The sequence below is a fragment of the Saccopteryx leptura genome, chromosome 4 (genome assembly GCF_036850995.1).
Source record: "Saccopteryx leptura isolate mSacLep1 chromosome 4, mSacLep1_pri_phased_curated, whole genome shotgun sequence".
In the NCBI taxonomy this organism is placed as follows: domain Eukaryota; kingdom Metazoa; phylum Chordata; class Mammalia; order Chiroptera; family Emballonuridae; genus Saccopteryx; species Saccopteryx leptura.
Genome location: NC_089506.1, coordinates 22,404,886 through 22,428,812, shown reverse-complemented (window position 1 = coordinate 22,428,812; position 23,927 = coordinate 22,404,886). Strand labels below are relative to the sequence as shown.

The window sequence follows — 23,927 nt, the reverse complement described above, 5'->3', positions numbered from 1 at the left end:
TTTTTTTGTATTTTTCTGAAGCTGGAAACGGGGAGAGACAGACAGACTCCCGCATGCGCCCGACCGGGATCCACCCGGCACGCCCACCAGGGGCGACGCTCTGCCCACCAGGGGGCGATGCTCTGCCCCTCCGGGCGTCGCTCTGCCGCGACCAGAGCCACTCTAACGCCTGGGGCAGAGGCCAAGGAGCCATCCCCAGTACCCGGGCCGTCTTTGCTCCAATGGAGCCTTGGCTGTGGGAGGGGAAGAGAGAGACAGAGAGGAAGGAGGGGGGGGGGGGGGGGTGGAGAAGCAAATGGGCGCTTCTCCTATGTGCCCTGGCCGGAAATCGAACCCGGGTCCCCCGCACGCCAGGCCAACGCTCTACCGCTGAGCCAACCGGCCAGGGCCGGAAAACATTGTTCTATACATTCCTGTACTATTACCTGGGCTTGAACTAGCTTTAAATTTATGAACACAGCCAAAAGTAGCACTTTAATTAATATAAATGAAAATAAAAGTTATCACATTAACCAGAAAAGCAACTAAAAAGTAGTTTAAGGGACATACTAGGAAATTTTTTATGGTTAAAGATCTCTCTTGTTTATATAATATATCCACTCTGCTCATCCCTTTCATTGTTTGTATTTGAGTAATTTCACTTAGAAGCTTAAAATAAATTGTTAGGAAAGGTTCAATAGTGCTACTCAAGACAGTAAGAGCACTGACTTACCTTCACAGTTTCCAAGTCTCCAGCTTTAGATGCCTCTAAGAGTCGATAGTCAACGTCAGAAGTACGTACAGGTGTACTTTCTGCATAAAAGGAGGGAAAGATTACTGTTGGTTTTCAAGAAATCAAAAAGTAGTTAAGGAGGGAAAATTATTTGGTGAATGCAAAGAGAAAGATTAAGGGGTCAGATTCTAAGATCTAATAAGAATTTTTTCCCAAATTTTTCCAGACAATAAATAGTGATTTCTTACCTCAATTTATATCTATCTCATCCTAAGCCAAATTTAAATAAATTCTAAGATGCATAAATCCTTCCCCATCCCTACTATTCTAGCCTTCAAATTATCTGGTCAAAACTTGACAAAGGGGAATGAAGAAACAGGACGTGCGGTCACGACCGTGTTTAAGGTACACCGGTCTCACAAGCGTGTCAGAGCTGAGCCGTGGGTTTTGTTCCGCAAACCTCAGGAAGCTACTCAGCTCTCAGTGGTTAATGTGTAGCCTTTCTTTGGGGCCTCAGTTTCCTCGGTCTGAAACAGAAGCACTACTCCTGAAATCAGCGATCTTAGAAAATATAATCAGTGTACAAAAAAAGGCCAATTTAATTCACATTTAATGAATGGCTTCAGGGAAATACAATGTAAAATGTCTGTAAATTGGGAGATGTGACACAAATGCTAAGTAGAATACATATAATTAAATCGGGCTGTTAAGTGTACTAAGTATGAAGCTAACAAATGAGATATTTTGATTAATCCAATTCAAACAAACCAAAAATGCATTACATATTGGCCCAAATAAAAAGGTTTTTTTTTAAAAAAACAATCTTTATATATCATTAAAAACACGTTCATGGACATTAAGTGTGACTTTTATAATGTGTACACACACTCAGATAACTCAGAAAAAGGACTGAAGTCCAGAAGATCTGGATTTAGACTGAGCTCTATGAACTGTGATGATGGACAAATCACTTAATAACTTAGTTTTTGAATCTATTAAGTGATTGCAGTTTTCTCTTAAATTCTCTTTCAGATTTAAGGTTGCATTATTTTATGACTATAGACATCTTTCTTGACTCCACTGTACAAATGGGGAGATCAATTCATGCCAAAAAGGTTTTAGATTTCAGAAGAAATACATCACCTCTTTCTAGTCTAAAGTGCTTCATTCAGGATAAAGGCATCAACAGATTAAGTTATGAGTCCTCTTCAAAGGAAGAGAAACTGTACTTATTCAGTCATAACAACAGTTGGCAGAGAGATGTTAAGATTAAAGGGAGGATAGAAGAGAGTATTTCATACAATAAAGTACAGTTTTGAGATATCAACAATATTATTATTTAACAATTATTTTTCTTTAAAAGGAGTTTATTACGTTTGTTAGTTTGTGGAAGTGTAGAGAAAAGGAATCAGGTCTTGCTCATCTTTACATTCCTCTTCACATGAGGACATTTACAATGCATCTGCTGAACTGAATCCCCTGCTCTTCCATAGTGGGGTCAGCGTGCATGTCAAACCTTAGCCCTTTCTTTGGCTTCCTCTGGTCTGTTCTTCCACGTCTCAGTTACCTCCATTCTAACTGTGCATGACGTCACTGTATTTAGGGTGTGTGTATTATGTCTCCGTGACAGTGATTCTGGCACAGTTTATAAAACTCACTGAAACAGCCTTAGGAAAATTATAGGTAATATTTTTAGTTTACCATTTCAACAGAATAATATGACAACTCTTTACATATAGAGTTAGAACTTCGGATACTTTCAGGCTCTACGATTTGAAGGATACAATTAATATGGCTAAATTTTTTAATTCTAAAAACTCTTTGAAATTGGTACATTTGTCTTGATGAAGACTGATTTGCAAAGGGTATAATTTTCTAATCAGACAAAAATTGTTAAGCAAATATAAGATGCTTATGAGAAAGTCTTAGTCCTTGTCACAGAGTAGAAAGTAAATACATTAAAGATATTGATTAATTACTGTAAAAGTTACACAGTTTTGCGTCCATTTTAAATCCTGAACAGGATAAGAACGGATTCATTTTCAGAAACAATGTGAAAAGTATTAGCTGAAGGGATATACACAAAGTGGGGCAAAAGTAGGTTTACAGTTGTTCATGTGCATAATAATACAATATAAGTAATAATACAAGAAGAATAAACTCTGTTTCATGAACTCACAATGTAAACCTACTTTTGCACTACTGTACAAATATGCAGCCCAGGAACTTTGTACAAAGAGATGAACAATTTTTAAAAAAGAATATAAAAATGAAGTTAAGCCCTGGTCAGGTAGTTCCGCTGGTTACAGCATCATCCTGATACGCCAAGGTTGCAGGTTCAATCCCCAGTCGGGGCACTGTATATATAAGATTCAACCAATGAATGCATAAATAAGTGAAACAACCAATTGATATTTCTCTCTTTCTCTCTTTCTAAAATAATAATAATTGAAATAAAGATGTGTCTATTGATTTTAAAAAATGAAGCTAAAAAGAAAATATAGGTGAAAGAAGAACTATCTGATATGCAAAATACTGTATTAGTAGAATCCTTATAAGCACGCTAGCCTTTACAGAATATGAAAATAAATATTTTACCTAGGGTCAAAGACTGGAGCCGAGTTTCTAATTTTTTCTCCAATTCTATTCTGTCTTACCAGAATTAAAAAACAAACAACAAACAAACAAACAAAATCTAAAGTTTCAAAGCTTGAAAATCCGCTGGCTATCTTAAAAAAAAATCTCCTGTAGACTTGCTGTTCGGTTAGTATTACGACTACAGGACTGGAAATAGGTCTTAGTGGCTTATTTCAAGGTGCAATGTAAGCAGAGGTTCCCTTTTTAATTTAGCTTTCGCTAAGTCCGTGGAGTCTTACTTCTGGAAAGAATTAGGTAAAAGCAATGCAGTAACTATACTGGAACACTGGGGGTCTTCGGGTTACAACAGTCTCAACATATGACATTTCGAGTTTACCACACTCACTCCCATAAAAACTTAAAAAATTGAGACGTGAGTGTTTCAGCTAATGCCGTTAGTGTCGATCTTTAGAGGGTGTGCAGCAGAAGACTACACAATAATGCGGCCAATGAGTGAGGGAGTTGGCATCCCCCAGTACACTTACCTACACCATTAGGACAGTTAAGAGCCCAAGTCTTCCATTTGTGTTAGGCTAGGGTGTATTTCAACTTACACCAAAATCCAGGTTATGTCACTATCATAGGAATGGAACCGTGTCATAACCTGAGGGCCCCCTGAATCAGAAGAATTCAGGTTATGATCCATTCAAAAGAACTGTCTGTCTGTGATGCTAGAAACGGTCTTTGTGCTAACACAGTAGCCACTAGGAGCCACACGTGGCCACAGGGCACCTGATTTGTGGCTAGTACAACTGATTAACAATTTTAAAATTTAATTTTCGCTAATTTAAATTTAGCCACATGTAGCGAGTACCTACCAATTGGACAGAGCAGGTCTGGAAAAAAAAAAAACCAAATCTAAAACAATTTTAAAATGCTCATTTAAAAAAAAAAACAAGAAAAAAACTGCTTATCTTATTTTCTTTAATCTGACATTAATTTTGACATAAACACCGACAGTAGTTTATAACTAAAACTTTATTAATGTTGGTAACTACAAATTTGGGAACTAAAAGTGAGGGTTTCTAAAAATGGACCCTCAGACTTGATATTAGCAGGTATATTTAAATAAACCTTTAAAATGCTATCCAGAAGAGAACTCCTAAAACTTACAATGCATCCTGTATGACTGACGCATACTCTAAGAAGTCATTATAGATATAACCTGAAACTGCATTAGGTAATATAGGTATAACTGGAAAATTCAGCTACATCTCGGTCCACAGTTAGACATACATTTCTAGTGGAAATATTAGTTTAAAAATTATATCCTCTGCCAAATAAGAAATAGTTCTCATTTTTAAAAAACCTTTCTAAGAGCAAGAGTTTACCATATAGTTGTATTATTTGTATTATCTTTCCAGATCAATAAAGAATATGAAGAATTAAACTAAAATGTTCTGGCATGTACTAAATTAAGTATTTAATAACTTATATAATGATTTATCTTACAAATTAATTTTTGAGAATTATCAAAAATGTGTCATTTGTGATACAGTAATTAACCTTTTACCAGGAGTCATATATCCTAACTGAACTTATTTAGAAGATACTTTTAAAGCACTAATCAATCTAACTGCTTATTCAATCCTTTCTTCATTTTGTAAATTATCTCTAAAAGTTATGCATGATATTGTTACTGAGAAGGCAGAAATATTTCCTAAGTAAGTGTTTTATTGCTTTGTAGAAACAGGAAGGTAAATGAAGTTCTGTTCTGTTTTCCACAGTTCAAGCTTTAAATACTGAAGTAGAAAGATCACTATCTAAGAATGAACTAGACAAGGAAAAGAAACCCTAACCAATAGCTTTCAGAATGTGGCAGGTACTCTTAGGAGGCTTTGTTTCAGCTCTGCTAACACATATCCTGATCTCTGTGAGTCAGGAAAGGGGCTCCTATTTCCATATATAGTACTGATTCTCAACGAGGCTGTACTTTTGAGGGGCCCTTCAGAAATCTGTGGGGTTAGTTTTTGTCTTCTAGTGTAGTTCTTCCCAAGCGATTACTGCTATGATAATTAAAATTATTTTATTGAAACTTTCCGTCATTTTCTCTTTATGTTGCAGTTAGGACATTTGACACAGATTTTTGGAAAGTATCTGTAGTTAGACCATATTATTTATGAATTCGTTTCTGAATAGTAAAGGAGGGTTATATAATACTCCTGATAAAAGGGGCCCTGTGCCTGATGGACCTGGCCTCCAGGTGGGCCAGGAGCCGGGCCTCTGCCCCCACTCCGCTGCCTCCCTCACTCTACCTTCCACTGTGTTCCGTCGCTCTGCAGATAAAGCTCACAGACAAAATGAAAGAACTGAGAAAGAAGGATGAATTAGGGAAAATTTCTTTTACATCAAGATCATCATTTTTCAGTAGATAGATTGTTTTATTTTGTCTAATTTTGGTGCTTTGGAAACTGGTGTCTATTTTTGTATCAGTTTTATTTTTAATCTTCCTCAATAAACTAAGCGCTTACATTACCAATCACTGAACTAGTTAGGCACTGTTAACACTCAGCCAAGTTTTAGAATTAATTTTAAACCAGAAAAAGACAAGAAGATAATTTCATAGAAGTGCAATGAAGTTAAGAATGACAACACACAGGTCAGAATAGAATACATGTAAGAACAGTATGAACCATATGAATGATCTTTAATTTTCTCTATTTTTCAGGTTTTAGGGCTACCGTATTTCCACACTGTTTATATGAACTTTAACTTTTGATCATAACACACGAGTCAGGTTTTTATTTAAAACTAAAAAAATGAAAGAATTACAGAGCATTTGCCTTCTTCTCCTGACACCCACCCCACCTTCCCCAACAGGCTGACAGACAGGGCCACAGGCTGACCTGTGAGCAGGAAAGGCAGAAAGACTATTCAAACAAACAGACAGACAGACAAAACACATTCCAAAGAGCCCCTTCAAGCAGAAGGGCCGAGATGCGTCCTGTTTAGCAGAGACAGTGGAAGAGGAGACGCGGCAGCCGAGGTGCGTCCTGCTTAGCAGAGACAGTGGAAGAGGAGACGCGGCAGCCGAGGTGCGTCCTGCTTAGCAGACAGTGGAAGAGGAGACGCGGCAGCCGCTGGGACTCACCGCTCAGAATCTGCTGCACGGCCTCGTTGCCCATCTGCGCCGCCGTGAAGCCTTGCAGGGAGATGATGGAGGGGTCAGACCCGTAGCTCAGCAGGAGGCGGCAGGTCTGCAGGTGGCCGGCGAGGGCAGCTCTGTGCAAAGCAGTCTGGCCAAGAGTGTCCAGTGCATTCATCTGAAAAACCATTTGGTGAGCACGTGAAATTGAGCATCTACTGTATTTTTCGCTCCATAAGACACACCTGACCCTAAGACACATCTAGGGTTTTAAGGAGGAAAATAAGAAAAAAGATATTCTGAACCAAATGGTGTGTTAACATATTTAATAAAATACCGTATTTTTTGATCCATAAGACGCACGGGCATTTCCCCCTCCACTTTTGGGGGAAGGAAAAGGGCATCTTATGGAGCAAAAAATATGGTACTTTTGTTCCCTTTTATACTGAAGCAAATACATTTGAATGAGAAAAAGCAATAGTCGAAGTTTATTTTTTAAATGCCAAAGATACTTCCTCATTAACTTTGCTCCCGGGCTCTGAAGAAGTATCATCTTCAATGACCCTTCTCTGGCTGTCTTATTGACAAGTACAGTGCTCCTCCCCTTCCCTTAATGACTGACTGTCCAGCCTCCGCTCCCGGCCGTCCCCTCGACAACGAGAACGCGGGCTGGGCCTTTGTCTGATACCCGTCTATCACACTCCAGATGCACATTCAATACTTTTAGATGGGCTTTACCACACTTGTTCTCAGAATATAGAAACAACAAAATATATGAACAAAGGCAGTTAAAATAGTTCATTAATTTCTTTTCTAATTTTAGTAATTATAATAAAATGTCCTAATTGAATTACAAACACATTTAACAAAAGTAAAATGATTTGAAGATTGAAATGTCCCATTTAAAAATGTTTAAAGTGTTATAGAGAATAATAATTTAGCTAATTTTAAGACTAAGAGAATATTACACTTTTGGATCATGTTCAGGATTTGATCAAACCTAACTGGTCCTAACCTGTTTTCCAAAATGCCTCAGTAAATACCTTCTACTCCAGTCAGACCCAAATCTATGTTCATTAAACATACTGCTACTTCGCAGAAGCCTCCTTCCTACATTTATGAGATCCAGTGCAAGTGCCCCCCTTTCTAAGAAGCCCTCCTTGATTACATCCTTTCTCAAGTCAGGGCTATCTTATAAATTATAACATTTGGATAGATTTTGTTTATTTTTTTAAACCAAGGTAAACTAAGTTATCAACAATATGGACTATATTAGGTTTTCTGGATCCTCTAGAAAGTTCCTGTTAATGGTGCACAGTAAATTCTCAAATATATGCCTGTTGGTTATTCATTATATTTGTGCACACCCACCAAATGCGTAAAAGGATTTAAGACAACTAATCTCCCTGACTCCCCATCACTGATTGTTACAAGTAAGGCTGCCACACTTGTTTTGCCAAGGTTCATCTAATTTCTTAACAGTGTCTCACAAAATCCACCATGAAATATTGACATATTTAAGTATATCACCTTTGCCATCAGGAAAATGACTTTATACACAGACAGCATAAAAGCACAGTCATTAGTGTGCACTGATGGAAAATACAAGCTGCCAAACTAAACGTCTTGAATTTTTCTATAAATATTTATTGTTTCTTCACCACAGGAGAAAAACCCAAATTTGAGAATATTCTAATCATTAACATTTTTCTAGACTTGGATAAGAAACCCACTAAATTATATAATTATAGTGATGAAAATCTTCAATGTAGCCTGACCAGGCGGAGGTGCAGTGGATAGAGCATCGGACCGGGATGAGGAAGACCCAGGTTCGAGACCCAAAGAGTCGCCAGCTTGAGTGCAGGCTCATCTGGTTTGAGCAAAAAGCTCACCAGCTTGAGCCCAAGGTCGCTGGCTCAAGCAAAGGGTTACTTCGTCTGCTGAAGGCCCGCGGTCAAGGCACATATAAGAAAGCAATCAATGAACAACTAAGGTGTTGCAATGCGCAACAAAAACTAATGATTGATGCTTTTCATCTCTCCGTTCCTGTCTATCTGTCCCTATCTCTCTCTGTCTCTGTAAAAAAAAAAAAGAAAATCTTCAATGTAGCTTGTTAACATGGTAACATGGTTTGAGAATTATTTAAAAATTATTATTCTAAAATATAGATCGTATCACTATTGCTCAGCTTAGCGACTTTTTATTCAATGCCTTCAAATAAACCTGAATGAATCCCTCAGTATGTCATTTAAGACCACCCATAATTGACTTTTATACCACCTTGCTTTCCACTATATTTTCCTATCACAGTCTTTATTAGGTTATACTGAAGCTCTACTTTTTGAAGGTTAGTTTCTAACATCATTGCCAAAGGTATAAAATACACCTTTGGGGAAGATGATTTTTGAAAACACCATAGCAATGCAATGGGCGAGACAGGTGTCAAGTTTCTTGGTAAATCCAAGAAATCAGCCAGTTCTCCCCAGTGTCTGAGCACATCTACTAAACAGCAGATAAAGTACAGGAAGTATCTTTAAAAACACACTACATGTGAGAAGAGGTACTCTCTATAATACGTGTGGTGGAACTGAGTGCAATACAGAACATAGCAGATTCCCTCTACTGTCTCTCACTCGGAGGCGCGCACTCATGGAGTGAAATACTTGGCAAAAATCACCACCCACTACAATTATTCAAAGTAGTATTTCTCATTCCTGCCCGTATTTTGAAAGGGGTGGTCCTGAGTGCAACTCTACTGTGTACTCTACGTTCTCACTTCCCCACCATGCTCTTCTCTCTGCTTCACATTCCTTCCCTCCGTGTGGACCTGTCAAACTCAGAACTGAGTTATCTCCTACGGAAGGGATGCAATTACTGCTTACTAATAGGAGGCTCTGTGTTAGATGCTTTTTGTAAATTGTAAGCTATTTAAAAGCAGTGGCTATAACCATCTTAAATGTAACTTTTCCCTCTACCTTCACCTCCCCAAGAAAAAACAATGCAAGGACATAGTGGGGAGCTTCATAAATAGCTCCTGAATGAATGCAAAAAAGTACAATAATGTATAAATGGTTATTAGAATTAATTGATAAGAGAAGCCTTTTAGCTAAAAAATTCTAACCATTTGATGAGGACTTATTGTTAATTCTAGAAAGCTAAAAATTTGATATACTGAAGCTGTATGTCCTCATCCCTATATTTATATCCATTTAAGGCATTTACTCATTTCTATTGGTAGTATTATATTCTAGCATTTCAGAAAGCCCAAATTCCTTAGATAAATTATAAGACAGATCAGAATAACACAATATTCTTCATTTCAATAAATGTATTATTTTATTATAAAAGAACACTACAATTCTTCCCTCAAACTCTAAATGCTATCAGCAACAAAAGAATACCTATGGAGCGCTTTATCAGACAAAGCTGAGGCACTCCCAGAAGTCACTGAAGGCACCAGTGAGTAATGTAATAGCAGCACTCACTCCATGGAAACAGGAGAATAACAATACTGGAACAATTTGGCGACACTTTGTACAGCCCACTTAGAACAACAATGGATAAGAGGAAAATATTAAACATTCTACAAGGGTGTTTGTGAGGGAGAATTATTCCTCACTAGGTGCAAATATCCTAAATTTCTCAGGACTCGGGCTTGTCTCTCTATGGTCACAAGATGACCGTGGAAGCTCCACACGTCAACTCCACACATTATTCTCATCCAAGATCAAAAAGCACGTCTTTTACAAATATTTTAAAAGAGAAGAAACCCTTTACAGCAGACTTCTCCTTATGGCTGTGGCCAGAAATGTTTCTTAAACCCACGCCTACACCAGTCACCAGCAAGGAGAACGAGATTACCAGCATTTTTTCAGAACCAGCCTTCCCTGGAGCTCCCATACATGGAAGAAAAAGTTTTATAGAAGGAGTTGCAAGCCATTTTCCATGGGTCAATTTCAACCAGTGGACTGTTTTATATGCCTGCAAACTAATAACAGTTTTCACATTTCTTTCTTTTTAGAGGTTTTATTTATTTATTTATTCATTTTAGAGAGTACTGAGAAAGAGAGAAAGAGAGAGAAGGGGAGAGGAGCAGGAAGCATCAACTCCCATATGTGCTTTGACCAGGCAAGCCCAGAGTTTCAAACTGGTGACCTCAGCGCTCCAGGCCAATGCTTTATCCACTGCGTCACCACAGGTCAGGGCAAACATTTCTTAATAATTATATTTCAATGGCTATATAAATACCCCCATAAAATTGTCAATTTTACCTCTTGGCCCACAAAGCCTAAATATTTGCTATTTGGACTTTTAAATAAATGTTTGCTGACCCCTGTTCTGAAGCAAGGAAGGGAAAGGTAATTATTGGATGAAAAATCAACTCGAGGCATTACTGATCTTTAAATTGATTCAAAATTAAAAATAAAAATTGAGATGCCTTGCTCTTATATTTAACTTTATTAGTATCATTAATGTCCTACCATTGTTTATTCTTTTATCATTTAGTCATGGGATACAATCAGGGTTCTCTAAAAAGTAGTCAACCTCATTTTTTCTTCCAAGTATTCTGAAGTGGTTCAAGGCGCAGAAGTGCCAAATGTGCGTTCCTTCCAAAGTAAGTCTAAGTGTGTTTTCTGAGGGCAGAGGAACTGTTCTACATGATTACAGATCAGTCCCTATTCCCTGGTTTTTAAATGGGAATCTAGAAGGATCTGTATTATTGTTCTAATGCCATTTCACAGGGGAGAAGAGTGACATTTTGGAAATAGTGTACTTTTATTACAGGGAATTGGAGGGAACTCTAATTGTTTAAAGGTGGTTCTCATAAGTTTGGATTTATTACTGTAATCTCTACCATTCTAGAAGTGAGCTAAACGGCAAATGATAGTAATTCATTATTGCTGGAGAAATGCAGAAGATTAAATGACATCCACAATATCAATACTGGAAGCAATAAAAAAAGGCAAACTAAAGTCCAGAATATAGCCTCTGACCTGGAAGATCTCTGAGACAACATTGTTTTGTATTCTGGGCTTTGACAATTTTGACTCATACACTGACAATTATTCACGGAGGCAAAAACAACCAACCAACCAAATAAATAAATAAACAACCCCCTCCCCCACAAGTCAGGCTTCGTAACATTTAAAATATTCCTTATATACAAGAATCAAACTCTTAAAGAAATGAAGTCTACTATTATACCTGTAATTAAGTGCCTCCCTGGTTATCAAGCGGAGTTATCAAATAAATGGGACTGCCACTCACAAGGATTCTTTAAACTTTCACATTAATCGTATATATGTATTGCTGTCCATCATTTGTGTTTCCAACATAAAATATATATTTGACAGATTTATTTTAAACACATCATTATTTATTCTTCATATTTTAAAAATATACAACTTTAATTCTTAACATCATTTGGAACTACCAACATACATACTTACGGAAGAAATTGGGAAATGCTAAATCAATTTTTCTGATCAGTCCTATTTTCCTCTACCACAATACCCACTATAAGGATATGATAGAGGATGCTATAAAAAATGCTTAGCATTCAGCACTAAAGAGGCTATTTTCACTCAAGGACAGAAACTGTCTCAAATAAGAAAAATGCTACATTTAATGTGTTATATCCCAACTGTGGTAATTAATCGGTTAGGAGTAGCTTGGGATATATACTTAGAAGGTGTAAGAAAAATAACAGATGTCTGGCAGTTTCAGAGACAAAAACCATTTCCCTTTTTTCCCTTGTATCTAGAGATAGCTCCTAAGGTATATTTATTTCTATCTGAGTAGTAATAATGATTTTCCTAAAGAGAATAATTAGATAAATGATATAAATTCATAACGGCATTTGGCTTAAAATACATAAGACCTAAAATAATGATTCAAACATGCCAAAACAGTTCTGGAAACCAGCAAGCGGACTAGAAGGAGATGGCTAAGGGGACTCTTTCAATATTCTAACCAGTGTGAAATAGCCTAGTCTCAAAGACCTAACCGGAAGGCTGGGTTCATTACTCTACTGAATTTAAGCTGTCATTGACCACATCACTCATTTGGTAATTGTGAACTTTTCTGTAATCAAGCTTTTATTGTTAACTCACATTATAATTTTACTTTAACTATGAAAACATAGGTTTAATTAAAATAACCGGAGAGTTGACACTAGTCTCTGTGTTACTTTAGGGAGGACAATGAGTATTTCCCCTCCAAATCAAAACACCTTGTAGTGAAAGTGAACAATAAAAAAATGCATTAAGTCATTAATATACACTAGGAACAAAGATCGGGAGCCAGAGCAGGTCTGTGCACTGGTAACAGAAGATAACCCACGGAACAGGTGGCGGGCATACCAGTCTTTTTAGCTTGATAAGAAATATCTCAATATCATCCCTCTTTACAAAAATCTTAAAAAGCTTTTTTGTTGAATACTGCTTAATGATTATACAAGCTATTAAACATGTACCTTGAGTCCATGTTTCTGTAGTTGGTATTTTAAGAGAAAGCATCTCCTAGAATATATCTGTCTTCCTGAAGCAGCATTCTGTGCAAGCCACCTACCTATTAGACAATTTCCAGGGGCTCTCCAAGTACTATGAAAACTCTCCAATTGAGACTAACGAGATCTTGTTCCAATAGACTTTTTCAGATTTTCATTATTCCCCTTTTCTGTATCTGACGGACTAACCATAACTTCTGACTAACAAATTCTTTTTGGCTGAACTTCAGTGTGTTATTATTTGTGAACCTTCAAAATTCATGTGGAATTTTAAAAGAAACAATCAAGGTCACTGAAGAGGTAGTGAATAACATGTATTCTCAATTTGGTTGAACTGTAATGGAAAGACTATGGAGAATATATGAGTTTAAAAGTCATTCTAGCCTGACCAGGTGGTGGCGCAGTAGATAGAGCATTGGACAGGGACGTAGAGGACCCAGCTTCAAAATGCCGAGGTCGGCCCTGGCTGGTTGGCTCAGTGGTAGAGCATCGGCCTGCTGTGCAGGAGTCCTGGGTTCGATTCCTGGCCAGGGCACACAGGAGAATTGCCCATCTGCTTCTCCACCCCTCTCCCTCTTCTTCCTTTCTGTCTCTCTCTTCCCCTCCCGCAGCCAAGGCTCCATTGGAGCAGAGTTGGCCCGGGCACTGAGGATGGCCCCATGGCTTCTGCCTCAGGCGCTAGAATGGTTCTGGTCGCAATAGAACGATGCCCCAGATGGGCAGAGCACTGCCCCCTGGTGGGCATGCCGGGTGGATCCTGGTCGGGCGCATGCGGGAGTCTGTCTGACTGCCTCTCCATTTCCAACTTCAGAAAAAAAAACCAAAAAACAAACTCCGAGGTCGCTGGCTTGAGTGCAGGCTCAACTGGTTTGAGCAAAGCTCACCAGCTTGAGCCCAAGGATGCTGGCTTGAGCAAGGGGTCACTCAGTCTTCTATAGTCCCCTAGTCAAGGCACATATGAGAAAGCAATCAATGAACAGCTAAGGTGCCGCAATGAAGAACTGATGCTTCTCATCTCTCTCCCTTACTGTCTGTCTGTCTCTCCCTTCCCTATCTGTCCCTGTCTCTCTCTCACACACACAAAATATCATTCTAACTATTGAGCCATAAGAAATGACGATATATTTATATTTACAACAACATGAATGGACCTTGAGAACATTACACTGAGAGAAATAAGTAAATCAGAAAAAATAAGAACTATATGATTTCATACATAGTGGGATATAAAACTGACACTCACAGACACAGACAAAAGTGAAGTGGTCACCAGAGGGAAGGCATGGGGAAGAGGGCAGTAAAGTGGGATAAATATATGGTGACAGAAAATGATCTGACTTTGGGTGATGGGCACACTGCACAATCAACAGTTCAAATGCTATAGAGATGTTTATCTAAAACCTATGTACTCTTATTGATCAATGTCACCCCATTACATTTCATTTCTAAATTAAAAGAAAATAAAAGTCATCCTACGTCACTGCCAGAGTGTTTAAAATTATACATGCCCCAATGATAAATTCTGACATTACTGATGAGAATGTACTGTGAACATGAAGGGCAAGCAAAGACTGAGAAGCACAGACTTAGAGTAATGCTGACTAGGATAGGTTCCAGCAGAATGTTCTTTTTCACTGAACCTTCATGAAATCAAATGACTCATGGAAGACAATAAATAGCTATTTTTTCAAAATAAAGAGCATTATTCACGGTTTTTAAAGAACATTATACATGCCATATTTTAAAAAATAGGTCAATGATAAACATATGATGCTCTTAAGTGTATCAGAAAGCCTACTTAGCTTAGTATTTTCTGTTTGAAAAGCAACAAGACATTATTTATGTAACAATATACATTATGGTACCCTCAAAACAGGCAATAAATCTGTGGAACTCTGTTCCCTTTATTCCATCTCATCCTAATTTTTAAACTAGAAACAACTGCCTTTTTAAAGCAATAATATGAATAAAAAATGTTTTAAGAATACTCTCAATATACATACGTACTCACTTATAAATTGCAACCAATAGTGCTGTACTAATACATAATAAATATGTATAAAACCTGTACAAAAACAGAAATAACAAAGAATGGGCAAGAGATAACATTAAAATTTTTAAATATTTTAATTACTAACGGCACAAAATATCTTTTGGCTCAATTTAAAAAACTGAAAAAAATCTTACTAAAAACTATGATGTAGATTTGATGGCCTGATTTTAAGTTCATTTTCAATAGTTGGTCCCTATGGCTAAAAAGATTTCACACAGACATGCAAAGTCACTGGAAAAAATACGTACCTTCTAAATCACATCGCTTATTTTTAATGTAATTTATTAATTATGCTAAGGTTTTAATTGAAATTCTGCTAGTAAAATTGCATCTTTCTTGATGTTCTTACAAACTTATTAGGAGATGCTGCATTAAAATGTTTAGATTCTAAACACAAATTAAGAAAGACTTTTAAAAATAGTTTAGAAATTTGTTTTCAAGTTTTTAATTATGTAGATATGACAGCTGGGAGATATATTTACATCAGTTTTTGGGCAAAATAAACCCAAAACAGTGGACATTACTAAAAGTCTATTTTCAAAATGATGTCTTCATTTTTAAAAGTTTTTTTAAAAACTGTTACTTTCTCATTCACTCTAAACCATGTAACTTTTACCTTTAAAGGTCGATTACATTTTTTCTTAAGAAAAAAGTACCAATGGCTCTGACTGCACCGGAGCAATGCCCCAGAGGGGCTGAGCATTGCCCCCTGGTGGTCAGGCCGGGTGGATCCTGGTCAGGTGCATGAGAGAGTCTGTCTTTCTCACTTCGAAAAAAGAAAAAGAAAAAGTACCTATATACAAGTAACAGTCATTTGAAGTCAACTATCAGCAAATTATAAACTCTCTTACTTTCATTAAAAAAAGAACAACACTCAGTACAACAATTCCTGGAAATATTAATTCATGAAACAGCCAGACCACCTCTTTGCGTTGTAAGACTGTCATGCCCATTCCCTCTGATTACAAACAACGGTATTTATAAAGTTCCTACTGTTTAGGCCCATAAATCGACTGATTTGAACATGTAAAGTGCAGTGTGTCATGACATACTCATAGTGAAGAGAAGAGTGAGTTTTTCACTGTCACTCCCTCGCTCTCAAACTCCCACTCTTCCTTAGGAAACATCTTGGGCTCGGGCATGACTCAGACAGGTTGGCATATGCGCCTAATGATGTTGCTAGCACCAATTTGCACCTTAACTATTCATAGATCTTATTTATTTATTTTCTGATAGAGACAGAGAGAAAGACGGAGAGAGAAACAGATAGGGACAGAGATGAGAAGCATCAATTCTTCATTGCAGCACCTTAGTTTCTCATTGATTGCTTTCTCATATGTGCCTGGATGGGGGTGGAGGGGTGGAGTGACCCGTTGCTCAAGCCAGTGACCTTGGGCTTTAAGCCAGCAACCTTTGGGCTCAAGCCAGCGACCATGGGGTCATGTCTATGATCCCACTTAAGCTGGTAAGCCCGCACTCAAGCTGGTGAGCTTGGGGTCTCAAACCTGGGTCCTATGCATCCCAGTCTGACGCTCTATCTACTGCGCCACCGCCTGGTCAAGCTTAGTTTCTTTATTTTTAAATCAAGATTACTATTTTAACAAATTAAAATTCTTTAGAGCTGTCATTTGAAAAAATATCATTACTAGTTTGAAGAAATACAAATGTTCTTTAAAATAAGTAGTAATATTTTGAATATCATTTACCTAAGTGATTTTCTATAAACCATTACTGAAGCTGTCTATAAAAATATATCAATTCCAGTATTAACATAAAATAATGTAAAGTTGAAATGTATTTAAAATTATAAGACTGCAGTTATATGATATTTTATTGCTTTATAGAAGCATGACAGTAAATTACAATTAAAACACAAGTAATTATATTTGCTAGGTTAAATCAGCATTAAAGGAAAATCAATGAATTCAAATACATGTTAACAGTCCTTTATAAAAGTACTTTCTCTCTGATTTTCTGAAGAAATTAGCAGCCTTCAAAGCCATTAGCTCCTGGAGGCCATGCTGCTTCGGGGTGAGCTCACCTTTGCTCCATGCTTATGCAGAACCTCCATGACGTCATTGTGGGCTCTTTCTGCTGCAACATGCAGAGGAGTCATGAAACTATGGGGACGAGAAAATTCAAAGGTCATTTGCTAACTTTTATTGCATTTCCCTTTAAGAATTGAAAACTTCCTGCAATTACACTTACTCTTTATTTTTTTCATTAACATTTGCTCCTTTTCGAAGCAGCAGTTCTGTCACCTGTTTTCGTTTGGGATGCAGGGAGGCCACAGCACAGTGCTGTAAAGTAAATAAGCGTAAGTTAATACAATTCTATTTAAAAGTGGATTTCTAAACTAAATAGCATATACACTGACTATTTAGAATATTGCTATCTCAAAATATACTTATATATTTCACATTGTGAAGATGATAAAAATTCCTCCTAAATACACTGGAAATACAAAACATAAACCTTGAAGGCATGATAAAACTATGCTCTTGGTTAAGCACTAAGAAGGACTTTTCCTTTAGCCAATAACTAATTATCCAGTCTACATCATTTTGCAGATATCAGAATACTGCCTCTCCAAAGATACAAGAACATATAACTCAATTTCTCAGTTCTTCACTAAGCTGTCTGCCAAATAAATCCCATTTCTCCAACTCTTTCACAGCGGTTTCCCTGCATACAGAAGAGTAAGCCTTTATGCTCAGGGCCAGGCACAAAAGGTAAGAGACCTCAGAGCACTCAGGGGGAGAAATATTCTCAGAAATTTGGCTTTATCCTATATTTATACAACTTTTATATTCATCTTTATTTTATTTTAATGTCTGTATTAGAATGTAAAAAGTAAAAAACTATTTACTAATGAATAAAATGAACCCACCAAAAGCAGGTCAAGTTTATTCTGTGACTTTGAGTATTTCCCGGCATAATGTTGTGTAGCATGAATGTATCTGAAACCTGTGCAAGAACCATATATTTAGATGTACATACAGTTGGCCCACTTCAGTTTGGTAACTCTTTTAATGTTGTTTCCACATGTATTGATGACAGTTTGACTATTTTTGTGCCAGATATATGAAAGAATGTTAACTGAAGTATATTTAGAAGCCTGTGATAGAGGCATTGCAAATGTTTAAATTCTGAATTCAGGACAAATCAAATTAGCCCTATTTCTGAAACTTAAAAGTGGTCAATGACAATGAATAGAAATATTCATTGTCTAAAAGTATTTTAGAAAGAAAACATGAATAGTTTTTTGGGTTTTTTTTTTTTTTTTAATTTTTTCTGAACTGAGAAGTGAGGAGGCAGTGAGACAGACTCCCGCATGCACCTGACTGGGATCCACCATACACACCCACCAGGGGGCAATGCTCTGCCCATCTGGGGCGTTGCTCTATTGCAACCAGAGCCATTCTAGTGCCTGAGGCAGAGGCCATAGAGCCATCCTCAGCGCCCAGGCCAACTTTGCTCCAATGGAGCCTTGGCTTCGGGAGAAGAGAGAAACAGAGAGGAAGGAGAGGGGGAGGGGTGGAGAAGCAGATGGGCATTTCTCCTGTGTGCCCTGGCTGGGAATCAAACCTGGGACTTCCATGTGCCAGGCTGACACTTTACAGGTGAGCCAACTGGCCAGGGCCAAACATGAATAATTTTAAAGACAACTGGTAAAGTCTGGAACAAAAAGTTTACAACCTTACCATTTTGTATAATGACTATAATAATTCTTTGAATGTGATTGCTCAAAAAAATAATGTATCTTTAAAAACATTTTAATCTTCTATAGGAAACAAATACCATATTTATCTAGCAAGTACAAGGAAAATAAAAAAGAGAAAATCCCATCTGGTATTTATGAAAGTATTGGCCACGAAGGTAGATGTTATAATATAGTTGGATAAAAACAAACATAAAAATAATTCCCGAATCAAAGTTGAGCAAAATTCAGTTCTTTCACTCATAAACACAACAACCTCCTGAACCAAATTTAAAAATCAACGCAACCAACATTAAAATGCAAACTCTTGTCACTTCAGGTACTATAGCTACTTTAAGGGTTCTGAAATAAAAATCATAGTCTGTGCTCACACTACTATTACAAACCCACGAAATGGATTAACGATAATCTTACCAGTGCTGTTTCATGAGACTGTGGTTGTTTGAAATTTATGATTTCCAAGGCAAGTGTTTTTTTAACTTTGGCTAGGTCTGCTTCTCTGGCTGCTTGTAGTAAAGAATGACCTTTAAATTCATCTGTTAATAAAAGAATGGTTGAAATAACAAAAATTAGAAATCTATAAAAATCATGATCATAATTATAAATTAGGAAAATCATTAATTTTACATATTCTTCTATTTTTGCAACAGCAGCAGCATGATGATATGATGATAATGGTACAAAGGATGAGGGTGTAGGCTAATAACAATTATAAATTATGCATGCTCTGAAATAAGACTGTATTATACTCTTAGGGTCATAAAGATTCATATACAAATACACACACTCCAGGAAAGTTTTAAAACAAGCAACCTAACTGTCTACCAAATGGAAACCAGTTAAATAATTTGTAAACTTATAAACTGAAATATTTTATAGCTCTGAAAGAAAAAAACACAGATCTTTATTTACTGACATGAAAGTATGCATTATTATTTTTTCTTTCTTTCTTTCTTTTACCCCCCTGAATGCATCCCCCCTCCCTGTGTTCCCCTCAACATCCCCTCGCCCCCTTCCGGCCAGGATTTGCCTTTCTGCTCTCTATAAAGCTGTGCTATGTGTATTTAATTTCACCAATCTCTTTGGGGAGATGGAGAAAGGGGATGATAGGATGGGATCAGAGAAGGGAAAAGTATGCATTATTAAATGAAAATTCAAGTAGCAAAAGAGAAGACAGGTTGACTTAATTTTTTGTACTGTTATTATGATTGCCACCACAACCAAATGTTAGTAATGATATAAAAAAGACATTTAAAAATATTCACCAAAATATTAATAGGGATTATGATTTGACCCAGAGAAGGAAGGAACTGAATTATGGAAAAAGTGCCAGAATTTGAAAATTTTCAAAGAACAATTAATATTTATTATTTGCCTAAGCAAAAGATTTTTAAAAAGGGATTTCTAAATTAAATGCATAAATAAGAATCTAATATTCTTATTTATTCAAAACATATAGTCTTATTTACAAGTTTGGTTTATATTTTGATATGACAATTTCTTAACAAAAAGATTAAAATTGTTCTCCAAAGATACACAGATGGCCAAACAAACATATCAAAAGATACTTCACATCACTAAACATCTGGGAAATACAAATCAAAACCTTACAGCTGTCAGAATAGCTATTATCAAAAAGTTAACAAATAATTAGCACTGGCGAGAATGTGGAGAAAAGGGAGCCCTTGTGTACTGTTGGTAGGACTGCAGAGTGGTGCAGCTGCTATTGAAAATAGTATGGAGGCTCCTCAAAAGTGTTAGAACTACCAGACAACCTACCAATTCCTCCTCTGTGCATTTATCAAAAGAAAACAAAAATACTAATTTGAAAATATATAATGTACCCTATGTTCACTGTTGCATTATTTACAATACCCAAGATAAAGAAGCAACCTAGGAGTCCAACAATAGATCAGATGGATAAGAGAAGATGTAGTGTATGTGTGTGTGTATATATAGACACATACATACATACATAATGGAATATTACTCAGCCAGAAAAAAGAACAAAATTTTGGCATTTGGGACAAAATGGAAGAACTCAAGCCTATTGTGCTAAGTGAAATAAGTCAGAAAGAGAAAGACAAATACTGTATGATTTCACTTATATGTGGAATCTAAAAAAACAAAGAAAAATAAAAAAAAAACCATCGACTCATAGATAGAGAATAAATTGATATATGTCAGATGGGAGGCAGGAAGATGAAGGAATATAAGAGGCACAAACTTTCAGTTATAAAATAAGTCACAGGATATAATATGTAGCATAAGGAAAATAGTCAATAATACTGTAATAACTTTGTATGGTGACTGATGGTTATTAGACTTATTGTGGTGATCACATCATAAGGTATGTGAGTGTTATACACATAACCAATACAATACTATACGTCAACTACATTTCAATTTTAAAAAAGACATAGAGAAACACAGACACATGTGCCTTATCAACTACTACTCATCGCTCAAGGTTTCAGTTTAGATTCTCTGGACAAGCCTTCCTATGACATCCATTGCACTTGCATTCAGCCTTATATCATAGGCCATAGCACGCTGTCTTATTTGCTATCATATTCCCATCACCTACAGAGTACTTCACATATATACCTATATATATGTATATATGGTACTCAATAAGTATTTGTTGCATGAATGCTGAATATTTCTAAATAGTAGTCAAGGTACGCTCAGGAAATTTTTTTTTTTTAAGTGAGAGGAGGGAAAATAGACCAATTCCCGCATATACCCTGACAAAAATCCACACACCAACTCCCGTCTGGGGCCAATGCTCTGCCCATCTGGGGCCACGCTGCTCGTAACCAAGCTATTTTAAGTGCCTGAGGCAGAGGCTCAGCGCCAGGGCCAATGCACTTGAACCAACTGAGCCGTGGCTGCAGGATGGTAAAAGAGAGAGAGAGAGAGAGAAAGAGAAAGGGGGAAACACAGATGGTTGCCTCGGTCCTGTGTGTCCTGACTGAAAATCAAATCTGGGACCTCCACACATCAGGTTGATGCAAAAGATTTATTTATTTTTTGTTTTGTTTTGTTTTTAATTTTTAATTTTTTATTTATTCATTTTTAGAGAGGAGAGAGAGAGGTAGAGAGAAGGAGGGAGGAGCTGGAAGCATCAACTCCCATATGTGCCTTGACCAGGCAAGCCCAGGGTTTCAAACCGGCGACCTCAGCATTTCCAGGTCGATACTTTATCCACTGCGCCACCACAGGTCAGGCAAAAAAGATTTATTTTTTTATATAACCTCTTATTTAGTGGTACATTATCATTGCTAAATTTCTCAAAGTACAGGACTTTGAAACTTCAAAAACTTCAAATGAAGGTCAAATGAAAGTAAACCAGTATTTTCAAATAACAAAATTATAGATTTTTATTTAATGATAAAGTTAAGGATAAAGCTAGGGAATTATACACTGTCACATGAAAGAAGCAGGATCGTGACAACTACAAAGGCAGGTGAGAACTGACTTCAAGTAAAAAGTACAGTTTTGCTTGGCTCATCCATTAGTCTAGAGAAATTTAAACTGAATTCAATTATACTTCTTTTTTTCTGTCATGTTCAATTACTCCTTTAAGTTCAGGAAAGCTGGCTCAGAAGAAAACTAACTGGGCAAATTTATGAAAAGCATAAACAATAAGATTGCAGTACTAAGGAATTATGAAGCAATAATACCATTTAAAAACATAATATTTTCTCAAATAATAACAAGCAAAATATTCCTTATCTTTGCTCTTTGGAAAAATGTAAAGATTTCTGTCCAAATTGACTTTCAAATTGAAAATATTTTGTTGACAAAACTCAAGATTAAAAAAACCTAGAGATAGAGAATGAAAAAACTCTATCAACTATATTACTATCCTTCTAAATGCAAAGTACAGAAAGGTTTGTTTTTTAAAACTGTAGGAAAGTTAAGTAGTTAAAAGAAGGTGGTAAAACTGCATATCACTCAACCTTACCCTAAAAACTTAATATTTATAAAATGCCTTAAAAGTTTCTCTAACTACAATATGAGACAACGATGAAAACTACAGTATTTTCAGCTCCAATTACATGCAGAACCCAAACTGCCTGTTCATTTGCTTCATAAAAAGAAAAAATGTGTGATCAAAATGCTGCAATCATGGGTCTGATGAAAATATTGTTTCATTACCCGTGTAACGTTCTTAGAAAGAATTCTCTAACTGAGAACACTTAGTATAAAGCAGGGGACATGGTAATGAAAACTGGAGTTAGAGAAGTTACAACTTGATTAAATTCTTTTCTTCAGATAGTTTCTTGGTTGAATCTTGTTTAATAAATTAATGGAGTTACCAAGAATTTGCAAAAGTATTCTATTCAGGGAATTTCTTCCTTTACAAATCTTTGCAAATTTAGGTTAAATCTTAATGTTTATATTAGAATCAGACCAGTGAAATATAATGTAAAATCCTATAATAATACACATAATTTTCAAAATGGTTAAAAGGAAAAAAAGGTATAATGGTGACACAGGTATAAAGCTGAGTCTAGGGTATAAACTAAAAGAAGGTAATGAGAAAAAGATAAAAAGATCAGCTTTGAGTTAAGTTAAACTGAATTAAATAAACTTGATGAGCACATGTACAATGCACTGTCCAGATTGGGGGTAGGTAGACATATCAGCCCAAATACAAATACCACATACACATTTTATAGTAATTCAATGTGCGGGTGCTAAGAACACAGCACATAAAACCAAAGGTCTTTCTAAGGATTGAAACTTCTCTGGGAAGACAGAAGATCCGCACAGGAAAATGAACTACATGAGGCAATGTAACATATGGCAAGTCATCCGAGTGAGAGAGAGAACAAAAGCACTTCCACAAGGACCCAGTGCTGAGACATCTGTCCAGATAGAATCAGTTTTCATGGCCCATAATCTAGTATATGTCATCTGTTCCAATACCAAAATAAGTTTAAATTTCTCCTTACAATCCAAATTGAAAGGATCACTTTCTTTTAACATGAACTAGCCTAAAATCTGTTTAAGATGTTAGCATCATTTTGACTATGCCCTTTATAAAAAATGTTATCATTTAATGATTTTCTCAGGTGTTTAAATCCAGTTAGGAATTAATTAATTCTGAGTTTTAGAATCTTATATGTAAGAGAGAATAAAAACCACAGGACTAGTAACAATTAAGTAGGTAGCTCAATTTAAACCTGAAATGCCCACACA

General features: G+C 36.5%; 1 protein-coding gene and 1 non-coding gene across 2 annotated transcripts in view; one reads left to right on the top strand and one right to left on the bottom strand.

Moving 5' to 3' along the window:
- Nucleotides 1-23,927, bottom strand: part of TNKS (tankyrase) — a 204,668-nt gene that overhangs the window by 38,071 nt on the left and 142,670 nt on the right. Inside the window, exons 9-13 of the mRNA XM_066380270.1 lie at nucleotides 19,131-19,252; nucleotides 17,204-17,295; nucleotides 17,037-17,115; nucleotides 6,441-6,612; nucleotides 713-792 (exon numbers count right to left, since the gene is read on the bottom strand). Coding sequence (XP_066236367.1) covers nucleotides 713-792; nucleotides 6,441-6,612; nucleotides 17,037-17,115; nucleotides 17,204-17,295; nucleotides 19,131-19,252 — 545 coding nt within the window. The remainder of the gene's footprint in view (nucleotides 1-712; nucleotides 793-6,440; nucleotides 6,613-17,036; nucleotides 17,116-17,203; nucleotides 17,296-19,130; nucleotides 19,253-23,927) is intronic.
- On the top strand, nucleotides 13,402-13,477 carry TRNAS-GCU (transfer RNA serine (anticodon GCU)). Its single transcript has one exon. It is a non-coding gene; the product is annotated as a tRNA-Ser (tRNA).